The 16,617-nt window shown below is 37.7% G+C and overlaps 2 protein-coding genes across 2 annotated transcripts; both read left to right on the top strand.

Moving 5' to 3' along the window:
* The first annotated feature begins 2,006 nt into the window (after window positions 1–2,006).
* Window positions 2,007–9,197, top strand: zmynd19 (zinc finger, MYND-type containing 19). The gene is made up of 6 exons (XM_032570659.1): window positions 2,007–2,251; window positions 3,627–3,686; window positions 3,787–3,893; window positions 5,300–5,440; window positions 5,563–5,743; window positions 6,951–9,197. Exons 1-6 carry the CDS (start codon window positions 2,201–2,203, stop codon window positions 7,092–7,094), a joined length of 684 nt encoding a protein of 227 aa, XP_032426550.1. The 5' UTR covers window positions 2,007–2,200; the 3' UTR covers window positions 7,095–9,197.
* A 2,841-nt stretch (window positions 9,198–12,038) lies between these two features.
* On the top strand, window positions 12,039–14,338 carry tmem141 (transmembrane protein 141). The gene is made up of 5 exons (XM_032570998.1): window positions 12,039–12,217; window positions 12,383–12,449; window positions 13,279–13,362; window positions 13,458–13,574; window positions 13,707–14,338. The coding sequence occupies exons 1-5, from the start codon at window positions 12,164–12,166 to the stop codon at window positions 13,766–13,768; spliced, it is 384 nt and encodes a 127-aa protein (XP_032426889.1). The 5' UTR covers window positions 12,039–12,163; the 3' UTR covers window positions 13,769–14,338.
* The last annotated feature ends 2,279 nt before the right edge of the window (window positions 14,339–16,617 follow it).

The following is a 16,617-nucleotide window of genomic DNA, read 5'->3' as shown; positions in this document are numbered from 1 at the left end:
ATCCTGCACTCAAGGTACTCGGGGGGGTATTTGATAAAAGTCACATACTAGATTGAATACATCCAACCTCAAAGCAGGTGAAAAAGAGTTGAGGAGAACCATTGTTTGACCAACATGAATAAACTCTTGTGTACGTGTTAAAACCAGCGAAGACACAGAAGTGTTTCCCCTCAGGGTATGGTTAAGGGCTTTTGTCCAGTAGTGGAAGAAAGAATACATGACTAAATGTAAAGCGTCCACAGTAAACATAAACAATAAACTCTGTAAACTTTGTTAGATAACTTTCATGTTTCTCTTTTTACACACGTGATTATTTCTGTGCCCAATTCCAAATCTCTACCAGCTAGATACAAAAACATTTTTAAAATTTACCTCAGAAATAAAGACAGCTAATAATTTGGATTGCTTAACTGATTTAAAGTCATTCTTATTTACACATTATGTTTAAAATTAGAGACAAAAACCTACGACGTTATTTTAGGTTCTAAAATATGCTTTTATTTAACAATACAAAAATTAACAGATCAAAGCTTTTTACTTTTGTTTATTTTAAAAAATATTATTCAAGTGAAAAGAAAATATTTAAATCTAAAATTATTTTTTGTCTTCAGTTCATCTGAAAACCCTTTTCTGAACGAGGCGATGCAGAAAGAAGAAGAAGAGTAATACAGTTTGAAGTCAGCAGAGGGCGCTGACTGGTTTCACTATTTCAAACGATCCCATTCTCGTCACCTGACAGATCTAAGAGCACATGACGGGACTGGGCGTATTACGTCACTAGAATGAGGTGTTGAAAACTTTAAAAATTATGAATGAATCGACATGAAGGGATTCCTTCTTTATGAGTGATCGATAACAGCTCAGTGACTCGTTCTCAAAGAATTCCTGATCAGTCAATTACTGCTCATTTGTTTTATTCAGTGACTATTTTAATATATAATATACTTTATGTACAAATACTTCAAATCAGAGACTGATAACAGCACACAGTGTGTGTGCATGGTTGTTTGTCATGTCTGTGTTTTGCCCTGACAGACTGGCGACCTGTCCAGGGTGACCCCCGCCTCTGGCCTGGAACATTAGCTGAAGATAGACACCACCACCTCCTGACCACACTAGGGATAAGGGTTTAAAGAAAATGGATGGATATATATATATATATATATATATTACAGGAGTGCTTTGGAGCTAATTTTGTGTTGACCTTTTCAAGACCCTTAAATGTGTGAATTTGTACCAGGTCTGACACCAAATTTTCCTGAGTCTGCATGTAAGTTCTGGCCTCTGAAAAGACCAGCAGAAAGATAAAGAGCACGTGACATAAGTCTTTCTTATGGAAGAGGATTAGGGCCACTAATTCTAGAATTCTGAGATTAAAGTCAGAATTCTGATAAAAAAAATTTTAATTCTGAGAAAAAAGTCAGAATTTTGAGATTAAAGTCAGAATTCTGAGATTGAAGTGAATTCTTTTATCTTTTTCAGTGGTCCTAATCCTCTAACGTATTTTGAACCACCACCATTGAGTTCAAATAATAAAGTGTGGAAAAAGACAGATAAAGGCAGTACAAAAAGCCGTCAAACCAACAACAGTATGATAGATGTATTAACTACATTAAGTACAGGAAACAGTTCAGCTAAACTAAACTTACACAATTTATTTCTTGTGTAATTTACAGGTTCTATGAATCCTATTTTTATTCATTTGTCCTACCCCAAACAAAGGCAAGTTATAGTAAATTCCAGCCATTGCATCTTTTACTTGCTGAAAACTAACATCAGCAGCGCCAAAATGATTATCTCAGGGAGCAAGCCTTCTGATATTTCGCGCGAAAATAAACGGATGTGATCACGAGAGTCCATGACGTCAAAATTTAAATGGGCGATCTTTACTAGCCATCAGTCTCTATTGTCCGACGTGATTGCACTGTGTGTAAGTAAAAGTCAATTTGATTGGTCTTCCTGATGAGTAGGTCTGGTTTCCTGCTAAGCCCCGCCCCTCTCCCTAGACATCTCGTTCGGTTTCTCGCTCTCCAGCGGCCGTGTGTCACCGAGGCTGGGCTGCGGCCAGACGGAAGCCTGGAAAGCATTACTTAGCCCAAAGGTGGTATCGCAGCGGGGCTGGCCCGTCCGGTTTCACGCCCGAATAAACCTCGCAGGTTGAATCTCACGGCCCACTGTGTCATCACCGTCCGTTCCCCTGATGTCGGATTTCAAGCTTGGGATTGTACGGCTCGGCCGTGTAGCCGGGAAGGTGAGCTGGATCCCAGTACTGCCATGTGCGGCCGGGGGAGGGCCCGCGGGGATCTCGGAAGACGTATTTAAAAACCTCATTAATGCTGGCTAGTTGGCAGAAACAAAAGGCAGTAGCGATATCAGTGCGGCTGTGTGTGCGATTAACGGCTAGCTCTGCCGTTTTATGCGCGTTTGAGCGGATTAGAAAAGCCGGCCGAGTCAGACTGCTGCTCTGAACTCTGCCGCTATCGCGGATTCAAGCTAACACTAGCATATAGCTTTTTCGTTGGATAGCTTTTAGCAGGGAGAAATGTCCCAAGTTTGAACACATCTAGTCAGTTTGTGTCTATGTCCATAGCTGTCGATACCGCTGTCGCTTTTTCTATCATTTTCGTGCAAGTATTTTCACGGTAATAGATAAAATTCTGCGGCGGTGCCGTTAGCATCACCTCGTTAGCCGTGATGTGTGGATAACACTGTAGTGTCCGAATGAGGAAATCAACGCCACGCTACACCAAACCACAAATGTCCTACTTTAAATATATAGAATAGTTCTGTTGCTCTTGCATTACAAAAAAATAATTATATTTTTAACAAAAACGTGAAGTTAAGCTGTGGCTGACGGTGTCACAAGACACTCCCGATATTCCAGTGTTGCGAGTCGCGGTCAAAGCTGTGACCAGCCTTGCATCCCCTGCCTCCAGTCAGTCATCTGGCCATGATTTTTCTACACCTGAAAGACCCATCCTCTGCGATGTGCGAGTGGAAACTGGGTGTCATGTTGCATAATTCTACGCGTCTGGTGCGAAGACAGACACCCGCGTCCTGTACATTGCATTATTTCCAGCGCTGACCTAATATGTGTTTGTAACTTGGCGTTTGTCAGGTGGCTCAGGTGGGTCTCAACTGGTTAAAACGAGTCTCCTTTATGTAAGGCCTGGTCGTGACTCATCTGAACAATCCCAGCTGTTTGTGTTAAAATTTTAGGTTCTATACCCAGAATTTACACTCTCTTCATTCATGTGGCAAATATCACCTACTTCGCATTATTGTAGTTAGTTTCAACAGTTTGATATCGCAGCCTCTGCATGCATTTTACTTTAGAAATGTCCACCTCCAAATTCTCTACATTTGGAGGTGGATGGAGAATTTTTCAGGGAATGAAAATGATTGCGTAATGATTCATTTCTTCTGTTAAGAAAATAGCTTTTGGATTTGTGATGCATTAGGTGAAAATTGATATCCTTCCTGTGTCTGGAGTATAAAAAGTATTATTAATTAATATCGTGGCGGAGTAAATCTGTTTTTATTAGCTGTCTTGCTGCACAGTGAGGCAGCGATGAGCACTTCTTGCCTTGCAGCGACTTCAATTTTTTCTGCATTTCTCATTTCAGACGAAATACACTCTCATTGACGAGCAGGACATACCACTAGTTGAAAACTATGCCTTTGAGGTAAAGTGTCAGAATGGGTTCCTTTTGGCCTGCACCACATTTCTCCAAAACACCAGCGAGGGCCGGTTACCTCACTTCCTTTTTTTTTTTTTTATTTCAGGCTCGCATGGAGGTAGATGCTGACGGCAATGGTGCAAAAATCTTTGCTTACGCTTTTGACATCGGCAAAGGCCGCTGGGCTGGAAGGCCGCTGCACGAGCTGCTGTGGTGAGTAATTTATTTTGTACATTACATTTTCTCCTTGGATATTCTCAATAGCTAAATCATTCTTGTGATTGAAACATATGTTTTTGTTTTGACGTTTACAGAAATAGCCATCAGAACAAGCAAAAATATAGTAAGACATTATACGCAAACTGATAAAGTCAGAAAGTATTGTTCCACAAAAGTCTCTTTCGATGATTTGTGAGATGAGTCCTTGGTGCGTTGTTTGCACGTAATTTCTTGCAAAATCGCCGAGGTGAAACGTCTAACACTTTCTAGCAAGAAAAGCCAACAAAGAGAAATATTTCATTTCAAAATGATTGTACACAATCTGCATCTTTTACATGTATTTTAAATCACCAAGTTTCAGAGTGTTAAGTTTTGATTGTATTTTCTCATAGGTGGTCTATGGTGCCCTGTATTTAAGAAGATGCTTAAACAAATATTTTACCTTTTGTTGCTATTAACATCACTGTTTCCCTCGTATGGAAACAGTCAGAAAAATTCAGTCAGGAGTCTTTAAACACTCACCTACCATAACAGTATCTCAGCTTGGCTCTTGATTTAAAAAAAAATAAAAATTTTAAGTTATTTCCTGTATATCTAACACCTAAAATGGATTTGCTTCCACCAAACAGTTTGATTTCTTGTTACATTTAGGGTTCACAGAAAAATGAGAATTGAAATATTAGATTTTTCCAGACTTTTTTCTTTTCTCTGTTTTCCAAGAGCAGGATTACATTTATGCTTTTGTATGATTTCTCACATCGCAGATATTGCACTTCCTGTTGTCTTGGCAGCGTAAAAATTAAGTAAAACAGGACATGTGGTTCATAAAAGGGTTTCAAAAGGCCAAACAATGCACTAAAACTGCTTTTAGTTGGTTTGCTATTAGTTATTGGGTTATTTAACAAATGACATAAAATACCAAATGACAAAAAATACTTAAAGTAATGTGCAATTAGTTTAGGATACTACATTTCCTTGGTATTCAAAGGCCAGGAGTTATAGCTTTCCAAATACTTTGCTAGGGAAGAGTTAAAAACAAGTTCTTACTTTGATAGTTCTCTCAGTTGAAACACATCTGTACCTGGCTTTAAAGTCACTGATGTGTGGAAATCTTGTAGCTTTTAGTGCTTGGATTACTGATGCTATACACCACCCACACCCCCCACTATTTGGGGGGGGGGGGGGGAGGGGGGATTCATCCTTTATTAAGTTAAACATTATTTATGATGGAGATGATCATGAAACTTTGAGTTAAGACCCCTTGCATTCATTCTCTTCCGGATAAACGAGAGTAACACCATCCTTTAAAGATTTGAGTTCTTGACGTATTCCTACAATATTGCTTACTTTCCTCCTGTGCACTGGTGGAAACGCTTCTGACTTGGTTGGTCTTTATCCAGGGAGAAGCACAGAGGAGGCATTGCCCCCAGTTTTCAAGTTATCCACATCAACTCTGTGACGGTGGATAACCGGCTAGACAACCTACGACTGGTACCGGTGGGCTGGAGCCCCAAGCCAGAGGAGATCTCCAGCAAGCAGAGGTAACACCACCTATTTACATCTGTGGCAGAGTCATTACACAACCAATAAGATGATAAGTATCAGCATTTAATAACAATATATGTATTGAACCATTTAATGTGACATTTTGTTTTTTGTCCAGAGAGCAATCTCTGTACTGGCTGGCCATCCAGCAGGTCCCAGCTGATCCAGTGGAGGAGCAGTATCTGGAGCTGAGCCGCACGCGCTACTACAATGCTAACGGGGAGCTGGTGGAGGAAGAGGAATGCTCCTGTACATACTATGAGTGTCATTACCCTCCTTGTTCACTCATTGAGAGGAGGGTAAGTAATCAGTGTTACATTTTTGGAATTAGTCTGACTTAATTTGCTTGGAGGCATGAAGTATTCATACTCCTGGAACTTTAAAATTTTTGTAATACACCAGATTTCCACCACATTAGGGCTGGGCGATTAATCAATGACATCGACATCAAAGTTTTGGTTAAATTTTTTGAAATATTGGGATATTTTTCAGCAATTCACTCCTAGGGTTTCCATATTTCAGAGTATTATCATCTTGCTTGACAAGCATGTTTTATTTTTATTTCTTTGGTCTTTTAATGTACATCAACTTTTCGGTTATGTAAATTTTCAACTTTAATATTTTTTTTAATTACAAGAATAAAGTTGCAATATTCATAGAAAAACATAGTAATTTTAAAAAAACCTCTTAACACAAAGCTAACAAATATTAAAATGAGGAATGTAGAGAATCTTGTAATGTTATACTTTGGTATAAGTTTTACAGATAATTAATACCTAATAGAAATAATTAATCTTGTAATCAAATTATCAGAAGGCAAATTTTGGAACTAAGGTGAAAAGAAGTGAATCTATATCAAAGAAAAACCTCATGGACTGAGGCCATCACAACAGATCCTGATAATTTCTTTCTCATAATTTGAAGAAGTTATTTTTTTGGCATATCTATTTGCTTCTATTATGGCTATATTGTCATAATTAAACATACACTTTTGCAGCTGGGCCCTAATCCGATTAATTTTGAAAAGCCTTTTATCACAGTAGGGATAATTGAAATAGAAACTGCTTTTTGAAAATATCTTTGCTCATTTTTAATTTCTCTTTTAGAAAAAAATGGATGAAAATTGGATCATCTTAAAAAGAAAGGTTGATTTTATTTTTAAGCCATATTGCCCAGCCCTCAGAAGATGGTTCACCTGTGTGGGATTTAATCTCAGTTTAAGTCCTGTGAAGGCCTCATAAGTCTGTTGGAGCACATTAGTGAACAAACAGCTTCACGAACACACAGAAACCTGACAGGAAGATTGATTCATTTTGCAAAGCCTTTTAGATTTGAACAATTGGTACAAAGTATTATTGCCTGAATTTAAATTCATGTCACACCCTCAGATTCGTTTTGATTTGACTTTTACTTTACAGGGACTGTAAATTCTGTAAGTTCGACATCGTAGGACAGACTAAAACCTGCAGGTGGAATATTGACCGTCTCACCCCCTTCTCTTCACAGCTGCGGGAGTTTAACATCTGCGGCCGCTGCCAGGTGGCCCGCTACTGCGGCTCCCAGTGTCAGCAGCGGGACTGGCCCGCCCACAAGAAGCAGTGCCGCGAGCGCAAGCGGGTGCTGGCGCTGGAGTCGGAGCCCGAACGGTGATCAACCCTCACCCTCGACTGAGAGAAGGAGGAGGAGGGTCAACGGGGGGGGGGACAGGGTTAGATTTGCGGGAGGATCCGGGGAGGGGACAAACATGAACTCGCTGACAAGAGAATTGATGACAAAAGACAATGTTTGATTGACTGACAGTTCAGGCGCTAACGACATGGAGGAGGGGGAAGAAGAACACAGCAAAGACATCTGTCACTTCCCAGAACTCACAACTCTCCATAGCTTGCTTTTCATGTCGATTGCAGGGAATTTTTTTTTCTTTTTTTTTTTTTTTTTGTCTCTATAGTTCTCATGGAGGGAGAACATTGAGCTCAACCTGCTGCTATAATTTCCTAAGTGAGGGGAGGCGGGCGGAAGAGTTGTCTCACTGACGAACTTGACAAGCTCCTTTGGACCACAGTCAAACAGACCGTTCTTGTCATCCACTTTCCACGCCTGCGCTAACTGCGGAGGAAAGGTGGGACGACGGGGCTACAGGACCCGTCTCTCAGCTGGTACAACAGGACATGGACCTTCTCACTGTATCGCTCCGTCTCCGACCGCCCTCATGCAAATAAATGGCTGCTGCGTTCATGATCACACCCAAAGCACCTCGTCTCATCCTTCTCCCCACCATGCTGATTTCACCGATTGGATCACACTACCAGTATTGAGTGCATATGTGCGGGTGAATGCAAGCGGGTGTATGTATGCGTGTGTGTGTGTGTGTGTACTGCCAATATGTGCTGAAGGACATTAAAAATGGTGGCTCATTGGTCAGGTTTAATGTATGTTTTTTTGCTCTTAAAGGGGCCATATTACCCAATTTTAAATGTCCTATTTAATCAGAAATTGGTGGTTTGAAAAATATTTTCACTGTCCTATAAGAGAAAAATAGCTGCCAAAATAAAGGCTTAGTTTTCTACTAGAATTTTTTCCTGTTTATTTTTGCTTTATTTGGTTGGATTAGGCTTGTATTTTCTTACTTGTCCCACCCAATGCTGGATTTTTGCATTATTTATCTGATCTTTTCCTGTTGTTGGAAAATTTTATGCTACTCAAACTGCCCCTTCCAATCACCCCCGTTTAAATAAAATCTGTGATGGCAGCAGAATCAGACTAATCATGTTCCCACAACTCGCAGGAAGTATCTTGACCAAAGTCTGCTCTTGGTTTCTGTAGCTTGTTGCTCCTAACTGGTTCAAATCCTTCCAGTACGTCTCCGTTTGCCTCCAGCCGTGTTCTTTTACAGGATTATGGTTTGTATGCATTAATTGGAGAGGGTGCTGCTTTCATTTTTTTTTTTGCTTTTGTTTTTGAAGAAAATCTATGGAGATATATTTATTTAATAACTTGATTGTGAAACGTGTTAATATTTGAAGGTAAATATAAGAAACGGGACCTTTTCTAGCTGATTGCATTTGGGTTGAGTTGAAAATTTCTCCTTTCTACTGGATTTTTGTGCTTTCCCAAATACCCAAATGAGACCTCCTCAGTGTTGCCCTTCCATTTTTTTATTTTATTTTTTATTTTACTTTTAGGTGAATACACTGCACACTGTCTTTGTCACTAAAATCTTCCATAAAGGGGGATGTCTTGGGGAGAGGGAAAACTTGAATTTCCTGCGACAGAAAAGTTTGGAGACTGGTTGCTCTCAACGTCTGCCTTTGTTTCCTACAAAACAAAAAGTGAACTGGTGGACTTTATTCTCCAATCACCTGCCTTCCTTGTATTTCCTGCGATGCACACCTGTTAAACGTGTCCTCTTGTGTCTTGGACGAGAAGTACGAACACTTGAGCACGTGTTTTCGCTCATGTACATGCAAGTTTTTTTCTTATTTTGTGTCTGAATCTGAACAGGTTTTCAATACTGCACTAAAACTTGGTTCCTGCTGTTTGTGTTCATTTCATTGATGGATTGAAAGGAGGGATGTAATTTTTTTCCCCCCCCAGAGTGTACAGATTGCTTCAAAAGTTTTGTTTTTCTAAATAAAATTTAAGCATTAATCACCTAGAAATAAAGAGCTACACTATGTGAAAGGAAGTAGAGTTGGAGATAATTGCCAGTTGCTTTTCCATTGTAAAATGATAATAAAGGTTAAATGAACCTCAGTTGCTGCTGTTGGCTCAGTTTTAAAAGGGATGTGTCTCAAGCAGGTTGTTGACACTGGTGTAAACGAACGCTAAAGCTAGAGCTTGTTTTAAAATATTCTTGGATATCAAAATGGCTCCGTTTGTCAGTTCAATCCAAAACAATATTCTTTGTCAAACTGGAAGCCTTTCCTATTGTTTCCCACAGAAAAATGTGAGAATATTTCAGCTTTTATTAAAAATAATGGATACACTTTACAAAATCCTCTTTCAGAGTAAAAAAAATTATAGTATTCAGCAAATATAGCATTAATATTAAGATTTTCAGCTTTATTTTACTGTAACCAGATGTTCAGAAATTAAAAACTACAACAATCTAAAATCATACAAATGTAGCAATATTCAGTGCCTTTCAAAAAACCTTTTCACAGTTTGTCATGTCAGTGTATTGGGATTTTAAGTGACACACCAACATAAGTAGTGCATATACTGGTAAAAAAAAAAAATATATATATATTTTTTAAAATATATATATATATTTTTTTTAACCCTGAATAAAATCAAGGAAAACCATTTGTCAGAAGTTACTGAATTAGTAAATAGGATACATTTCAGTTTGCCCTAAGTATAAATTCAGCTGTCCTGTGAAGGCCTCAGTGGTTTGTTAGAGAACATTGATGAACTGCATGAGGGCCAAACAACACACAAAAAAATTATCAAAATAAAGTCTTAAGAAATCCTGTTTTAATGTCAGGGACACGGGGAAGGAGGTGCTCTGGGTGGAAGAGATCACAAATAAACAACATGCAAATTACTACATGTTAAGGAAACCTAAGTCTGCACATCATTATAACCCTATCACTATACTAAAGTCTGTTGGGTAAATTGAGAGCAGATAAAATCTGCCAGAAGCCGAAAAAGACTAAGATGGAGATGAACTGAAGGAGATGATTAATGAAGTTGCCAGAGCTACAATGCGTTCGATTGGCCCAGTTGACATCCAGACCTAATTAGGAATCTGTGACAGACTTGAAAATTGACATTCATAGGTACTGCACTGTCAAATGAGCGAAAATGTCCCTCTTTAGATGAACAAAGCTGGTAGAGAAAACTTGCATCTGTTTCTGAAACGTGCAAATTGCTAAAAACGACATAGTCTTCGTTCAGATATGAAATCAAGTGCCATGCCATGTTCATCTATGACAGAAAAATACATTGTGCTTATACTGTAATGTGACGAGATATAAAAAAGTAAAATCACCGCAGTTCATTTTTCTGAGTTTTTGTTTAAAATTTGTTGTGAACAAAACATAAAAAAAGTTTCATGTTTCACATGAAAGTGTTATTTTCTTAACAGCACTTGAGTGAATGTGTTCAATCAGTCCTGTACTTTTTTTTTCACATGTAGATAAGCTTTAACTCAGCTTGTATGAATCAAACTTAAACCTTTGAGTTTGTCACCATGTTGAGTCAAACAAGGCTCCTTTGTTAAGCCTGCTCTCATCCATGAAGTTTTTCCTCTTTTTCTCTGTGTAACCAGTAACAGATGTGCAGCTGCTTTCTGCGGCACTTTGGTAACTTTATCTTCCATGTTGTTACTTGTGTCTCAGCAGTAGTTGAATTTTCTCCATCTGCCTCCTCTGCTCACGTTCTCCCGCTATTTCCAGGAGAAAACTTAGGTTGTTTCAGGCCGCTGTGCCAAGTCAGAGGTCAGAAGGGAGGTCAAAGGTGCTATTGTTGAAGCATGGCATCCTTAAACTAACACTATAGTGTGTACTGATTCTTTTTTCTTTTTTCTTTTGGAAGTTATTTTAAAAAATGGTTACATTCATTAGAATACTTTTAATGATTAAACTACAGGCACAAATAGATCCATCTTTCAGATCAGATCAATGGTTAGACCAATAGAAAACCCAAGATATTATAAATGCATCATACTTCAGCAAATAACTTACTGCATGTTGACATATGAGCTAACAGATTTTTTAGAAATGTCCCTTTTGGAGCTAAAATGCTGTTTTATGTTAAGTTAAATGTCTGATATTTTACAGACAGAAAGGTAGAAATGCACTAAGACAGATAGATAACTCAAATAAAGGTAAAAGGTAATCTTATTTATATAGCACATTTTCAGCAACAATGCAATACAAAGTGCTTAACTTAAAATATGAACAAATAAATAAATAAAATAGACTTGATGTTGATGTGACCAAGGCGTTAGCATGTGATTAATTTTCCTGGTGTTGGTAAGGGCTACTTTGTGCTGGTGTGTCACAAAAAAAATTCAAAAATGTACATTGAATCAATTAAGTTTATTTGCAAAGCACTTTTAAGCAACCAGGCAGTTTAAAGTGCTTCATGAAAATATAAAAAACGTCATAAACACGTCTAACAGACATGACATTTTGTCAAGTGCCACCTTTGAAATCATCAATACACATTATATGTTGGTCAGTGCTCAGTTTTTAATGCGTATGCATATAATGGGATAAAAATGTAAGGACATTTAAGAGTCGTGAGCGTCGTTTTAATATTCTTCTTCTTCTTAAATTCAAGGAACCATGACACATTTTTTTTGAGTTGAAAGCCCAGAAACACTGGAGAGCAATTAGAAAAATTTTACAGTTTTTAAGTTTTGATCCTTTGAAACAACAAAGAACGACTGACTCTGGACGTTTGCACATAAATAATTAAATGTTCTTATTCTCTTTTTTGTTTCTTAATTCTTTAACATAATAATGGAACTACTACAATAATTTAACGAATATTTATTTCGATCCGTCACTGCGTTTCATTGTAGAGAAGAAATGTGTTGTAGCACTTTCCGGCCCTTAAGCGTCGCTGTTGTTTTATACACGCCCCTCTTTTTCTTCTCTTCTTGTTCTTCAACGCGGAAGTTTCATAACAGGGGAGTTATGTGTTGACATAAGTTGCATTTGAATTTAATCCTTAAAACAGAAGCCTGTAATTTTAACCTACTTGTCAACATGGTGAACCTCGGTCTGACGAAGGTGGACGACGCGATAGCAGCCAAACATCCCGTGAGAATTACTGTTTGTTTTTGTCTGAAGTTGCAGATCTCTGGAGGACATTTGACTTTATCATGAATATAGAAAATATTCTAGATTTTTAAAAACGTTGTATTTAATATATAACTGAATAACATGCCGTAAAATCAGATATTCTGTCTTTTGTTTGTCTTTCAGGGGTTGCAAAGCTACGCTGCGTGTCAGTCTCACGCTTTTATGAAGGCGACTGGAACCTTTGCACTAGGTAATGTTTTAATTACAATATATTCCTTAAAATAACATAAAAATAATATTAATTCAACAGTGTCTTACGTGCAATAGAGGCACGTGTTTAACTTTTTTGTTTCCTGTATTATTAAATGGATTACAGCTCTTCTGTGCCCATTTAATACCTGTGTGAAAGTAAACTTGAGTTACAAGCATTTTTAACCACAGGAGGGAGCTGTACTCTTTGACTATCTGGTACAAACTCTGGAAAATATTTAGTCACCTCTTAGTTGCTCTTTTTCAGTAAAGCAAATGAATAAGATACCATGCTGTTTCAAATTTCAGATGAAACATTTTGGGTCATTTTTAGAGACCATATTGAGAAGTATAGGATCACTTTGTTTGTTTATGCAGTTCTAAACTATAGTTTGAATCTGCGTATATCTGCAAGTACAAATGACAGAGTTACTTCTGATAAGAGTGGAAAAGGAACATTTATTATGGAAAAATATTTTTCTTTCTTGTAACTTTGCTGCTTAAAACTTATCAGCGTATCTGTCTGTCATTTGTTCATCCTTTATTTTCTTTCCTTTTCACCGATTTAAAGCTTTCCCACTGTATGAATAGCCCAAATAAATTCATAATGAACTCCTCTGTCTATATTTTAGAAATCAGCTACTTTACCCCCAAAATTACTTCTAACATTTTATTGTTATTGTGCAATATTCTAAAAACCTTTCAATGAACAACAGAGCAAAAGCAACAGTATGTATTTAAATTTCAAATACCTTTGAGTTTCCAGTATTTAAGTTTTCATTCCCTTCCTTGCTTGTCTGACTGAGGCGCCTTCTGTGATGCTGTTACAGGTGTTGCAGGGTTTTTTGCCATCCAGAAGGCTCTGCAGATGAGACTCCCCTACCCCCTGCAGTGGAATCTGCTTATATCAATAAGTGAGAAGTTAAACTTCTTAAATACTCATGTTAGATAGACTGGAAAGATATTTGCTCCAATTTCTGACTGCCTTATTTGAAACCTCCTCTGTCAGTGGCGTCATCGTTTTGTAGTTACGCAGTAACTCGCTGGGAAACACAGAAATGCTCAGACCTTTGGCTGCTGCTAGAGACGGGTAAAGTCCCAGACAGATCACCGCCACCACCAACAGGTAGGACTAATGGAAATCCCTGTTGATATTGTTTAAATATGGATGGAAACATATTTTTAAGGAACCTAGTTCTTCAATTCCTATGGATTAAGTCTGCAGTTATGCTTACCTTTCTTTGTGTTGGTCTTCCAGTATCTCATCCAGAGGATTCAAAAGCTGCTCAGAAGACAAAATATGGAGATGACATGGAATAAACACAGTCTTTCACCTATGATGTCTCTTTGCCAGGAAAAATATGTATAAAGACTGAGGAAAAACATACATTTTATATTTATTTTAAGTGTTTTTCATCTTACTTACTCATGTGCCTCTAGAAAGTAATTTTATTGTTTGGTTTCAGACTTCATAGGGTTTTTGAATTTCATAACGGCATTAAAATAGATAGAAAAGAACTGAATTCGCTAAATTGCAGGTCAGGGATTAATTTGGGTCTTTAGCAGAAATCTGATGTTAAGCTTCTTGATCTGGTATTATTGTGTGGACATGTTGGTTTGTCATGCAACAGAATTAAACCTACCACCAGCCACTGGTTGTTTCTGTGCGCGTATTATGGGATGTATCAAGCTGTTTGTTGGTACTCTTGTTTGCTCTCGGGATTTAAACCAGCCAATGATCTGATTTTGCTTCTAAGGACATGAAGGTTAGTAAAAGCTGAAATCCAACAATTGAAAATGGCTTGCTGCTGTCTCTTGTGTCCCCTAGAAATCTATTGACCTGCCATCAATCCACAAAAGCTTAAATAAACTCATCATGTCTCAAAGAAACATTGACTTTATTCGTGTTGAACTGTTCTGCAGAATTATAGAAGAGTATTTATTTAATTTATTTTTGTTATTTATACTGTCAATATCACGATAACAAACTCAAAGACTGAAAAATAACTTCTCTATTTGCTTGATGCACAACACAACAACTTACCTTGTTAATGATTCAGTCACTTTAGGGCCTTCACAGTTTGGAAAATAAACTAATTTAGTTCTATTTACTGTTAATCCACAGACCTATTGAACAGATTAGAATGTCATTAAAAAGTTCATTTATTTCATTAACTGAAACCCATTAAATAGAATAATTGCAGGCAGACGGATGTTTTCAAATCTTAATTTCTGATAATTATGACAATTTCCCACTGATAGCTATGAAAAATTGAACCTTTGAGATTAAAATATTACATTACACTAATAAAAAACATTTCTAGTACAGAAATGTGAGCTCAATAAAAAGACAACCAGTCTCCTACTTGATCCTGTTTCCATTAAGTAGGCGCTACAGTAACTTTCATCCAAACCAATTCACACTCTGCTGCAAACTTCTCCACTGCTAACTGCAGGGGCACAGTATATGAATCAATAAAAGTATCCTAACACTGAAGACACTCCATGAGGTTTGCAGACACGAGTAAACTGTTATTTAATGTGAATCTTCAAAGAAGAAGTTAAAAGTTTTGTCAGAGATCATAGCAATCAACCTGCACAAAGTTAACAGTGAGTCATCCTGTTCTCAGCCCTTTTTGACAAGTACACCCACACTTGTGTGTTTTTAATCTGAAAAATGGAGGAAAAAGTGAGTAATTCATTGATGAAGGTGGAGTTAAACCAGCTTGAATTTGTAACAGAATCACTTGCATAGTTTTTTCAATGTGTAGCTTTTATAAAAAGATTCCATAAAACTGAATTATGTCCAGACAGGATACTTTCAAGGTACCATGTTAAATGTCAGGATTAGAGTTAGGTAAAATGGGGATGAAGACCTGATAACAATGTGTGCATGAATCAATGCATGTCACCCTCTTTAACATATACCATATCAATCAATATACCGGTAGATTAAAAGCTAATTAAAAACACAGGTTAAGGACGAATATTATCAACTTATTGCAAGATCTTTCAAACAGAAAAGAAATTCTGGAAATTCAAATTAAAAACAAGAACGGCAGAGATTTATCGTCTCATTTCTGCAATCTATAAACGAGTGATGCAGAAGAATTCAGCAGGGAGGATCATTTATATTGAATATTTTTACATTGTTTTTGAAGCAGAATTATTTTTGTGGTGTCAATTCTGTCTTGAGGCTGAAATGTTTTGAGTTTGCATTTCAGTTTCTCTGTCCCGTTGCTGGAGTTGCGAGTTGTACTTGACCTGGTTAAAGTCTTTCATTGGGCCCCAAATGTATGGATTTTTATGTAGATTTTTTTATTGATCATGTAATACACGAATATTACTGTCATGCCCCAAAATGTTAGAACATCAAGCCTGTCTGAGAAATGTCCCAAAACTGTCTCACATCACAGATGAATGCAATCCACAGTCCAAGCCACTCTAAGGAACAACATAAAGTGCTGACAATATACCAGTGACGCAGAAAGAAAATAAGAACAATTCTGAACATCAATCTATTTTAAGAAGGCTTTAGCATTGATTCATTGTTCCCTTTTTTTCCTCCCCACATCTTTTTCAAGCGTGAATCATCTCCCTCAGCCTGTTCCTCACCCACTCACTGCAATTCAAAAATCTGATTCAGTTCCTCTTGAATACTTTTTAAGCCTATTCTTTGTATTTCTGCATCCCAACACAAGCTCCATGAACTGAATAAGCCTTGTCATGTATGCACTGATACTGCCATATATGCAGGCACTCACCCTGTTCAGTAGGGTGAATGTTAAGTATTGACTGATAGAGGAAACACAGTTGCTGGTTTTGCTTTAAAAAAAAAAAACAATGTAAAGATACATGTATAGTCCACTACACCACTGGTAAAGAGAGAAAACGAACGAAAATCCGGTCTGACAGGTCGACTAACGGAAAGGTTTGCATTACGCAATAGTTATGAGAGATCCTTTGTGACAACGTGATGGCGTGTTTAGGATTAATCACCAGTGCAGTCTTTGCAGCTGACGACAGGAGGGGAGTTCATGCCTAGGCAGGTCAGAGTTACTGTACAGTAAGCCAGTTCCTTCGTTTGGTTCATAATAGCTGTGTATCAGCTGCCAACAGGGAATCTGAAGACTTTAAGTGTAAATATTTACTACTCAGGACGAGATTTC

The sequence above is a fragment of the Xiphophorus hellerii genome, chromosome 8, assembly GCF_003331165.1.
Source record: "Xiphophorus hellerii strain 12219 chromosome 8, Xiphophorus_hellerii-4.1, whole genome shotgun sequence".
NCBI classification, from domain to species: Eukaryota; Metazoa; Chordata; class Actinopteri; order Cyprinodontiformes; family Poeciliidae; genus Xiphophorus; species Xiphophorus hellerii.
Note: the sequence above shows the minus strand (reverse complement) of the source record. Positions and strands in the feature narration are given on the sequence as shown.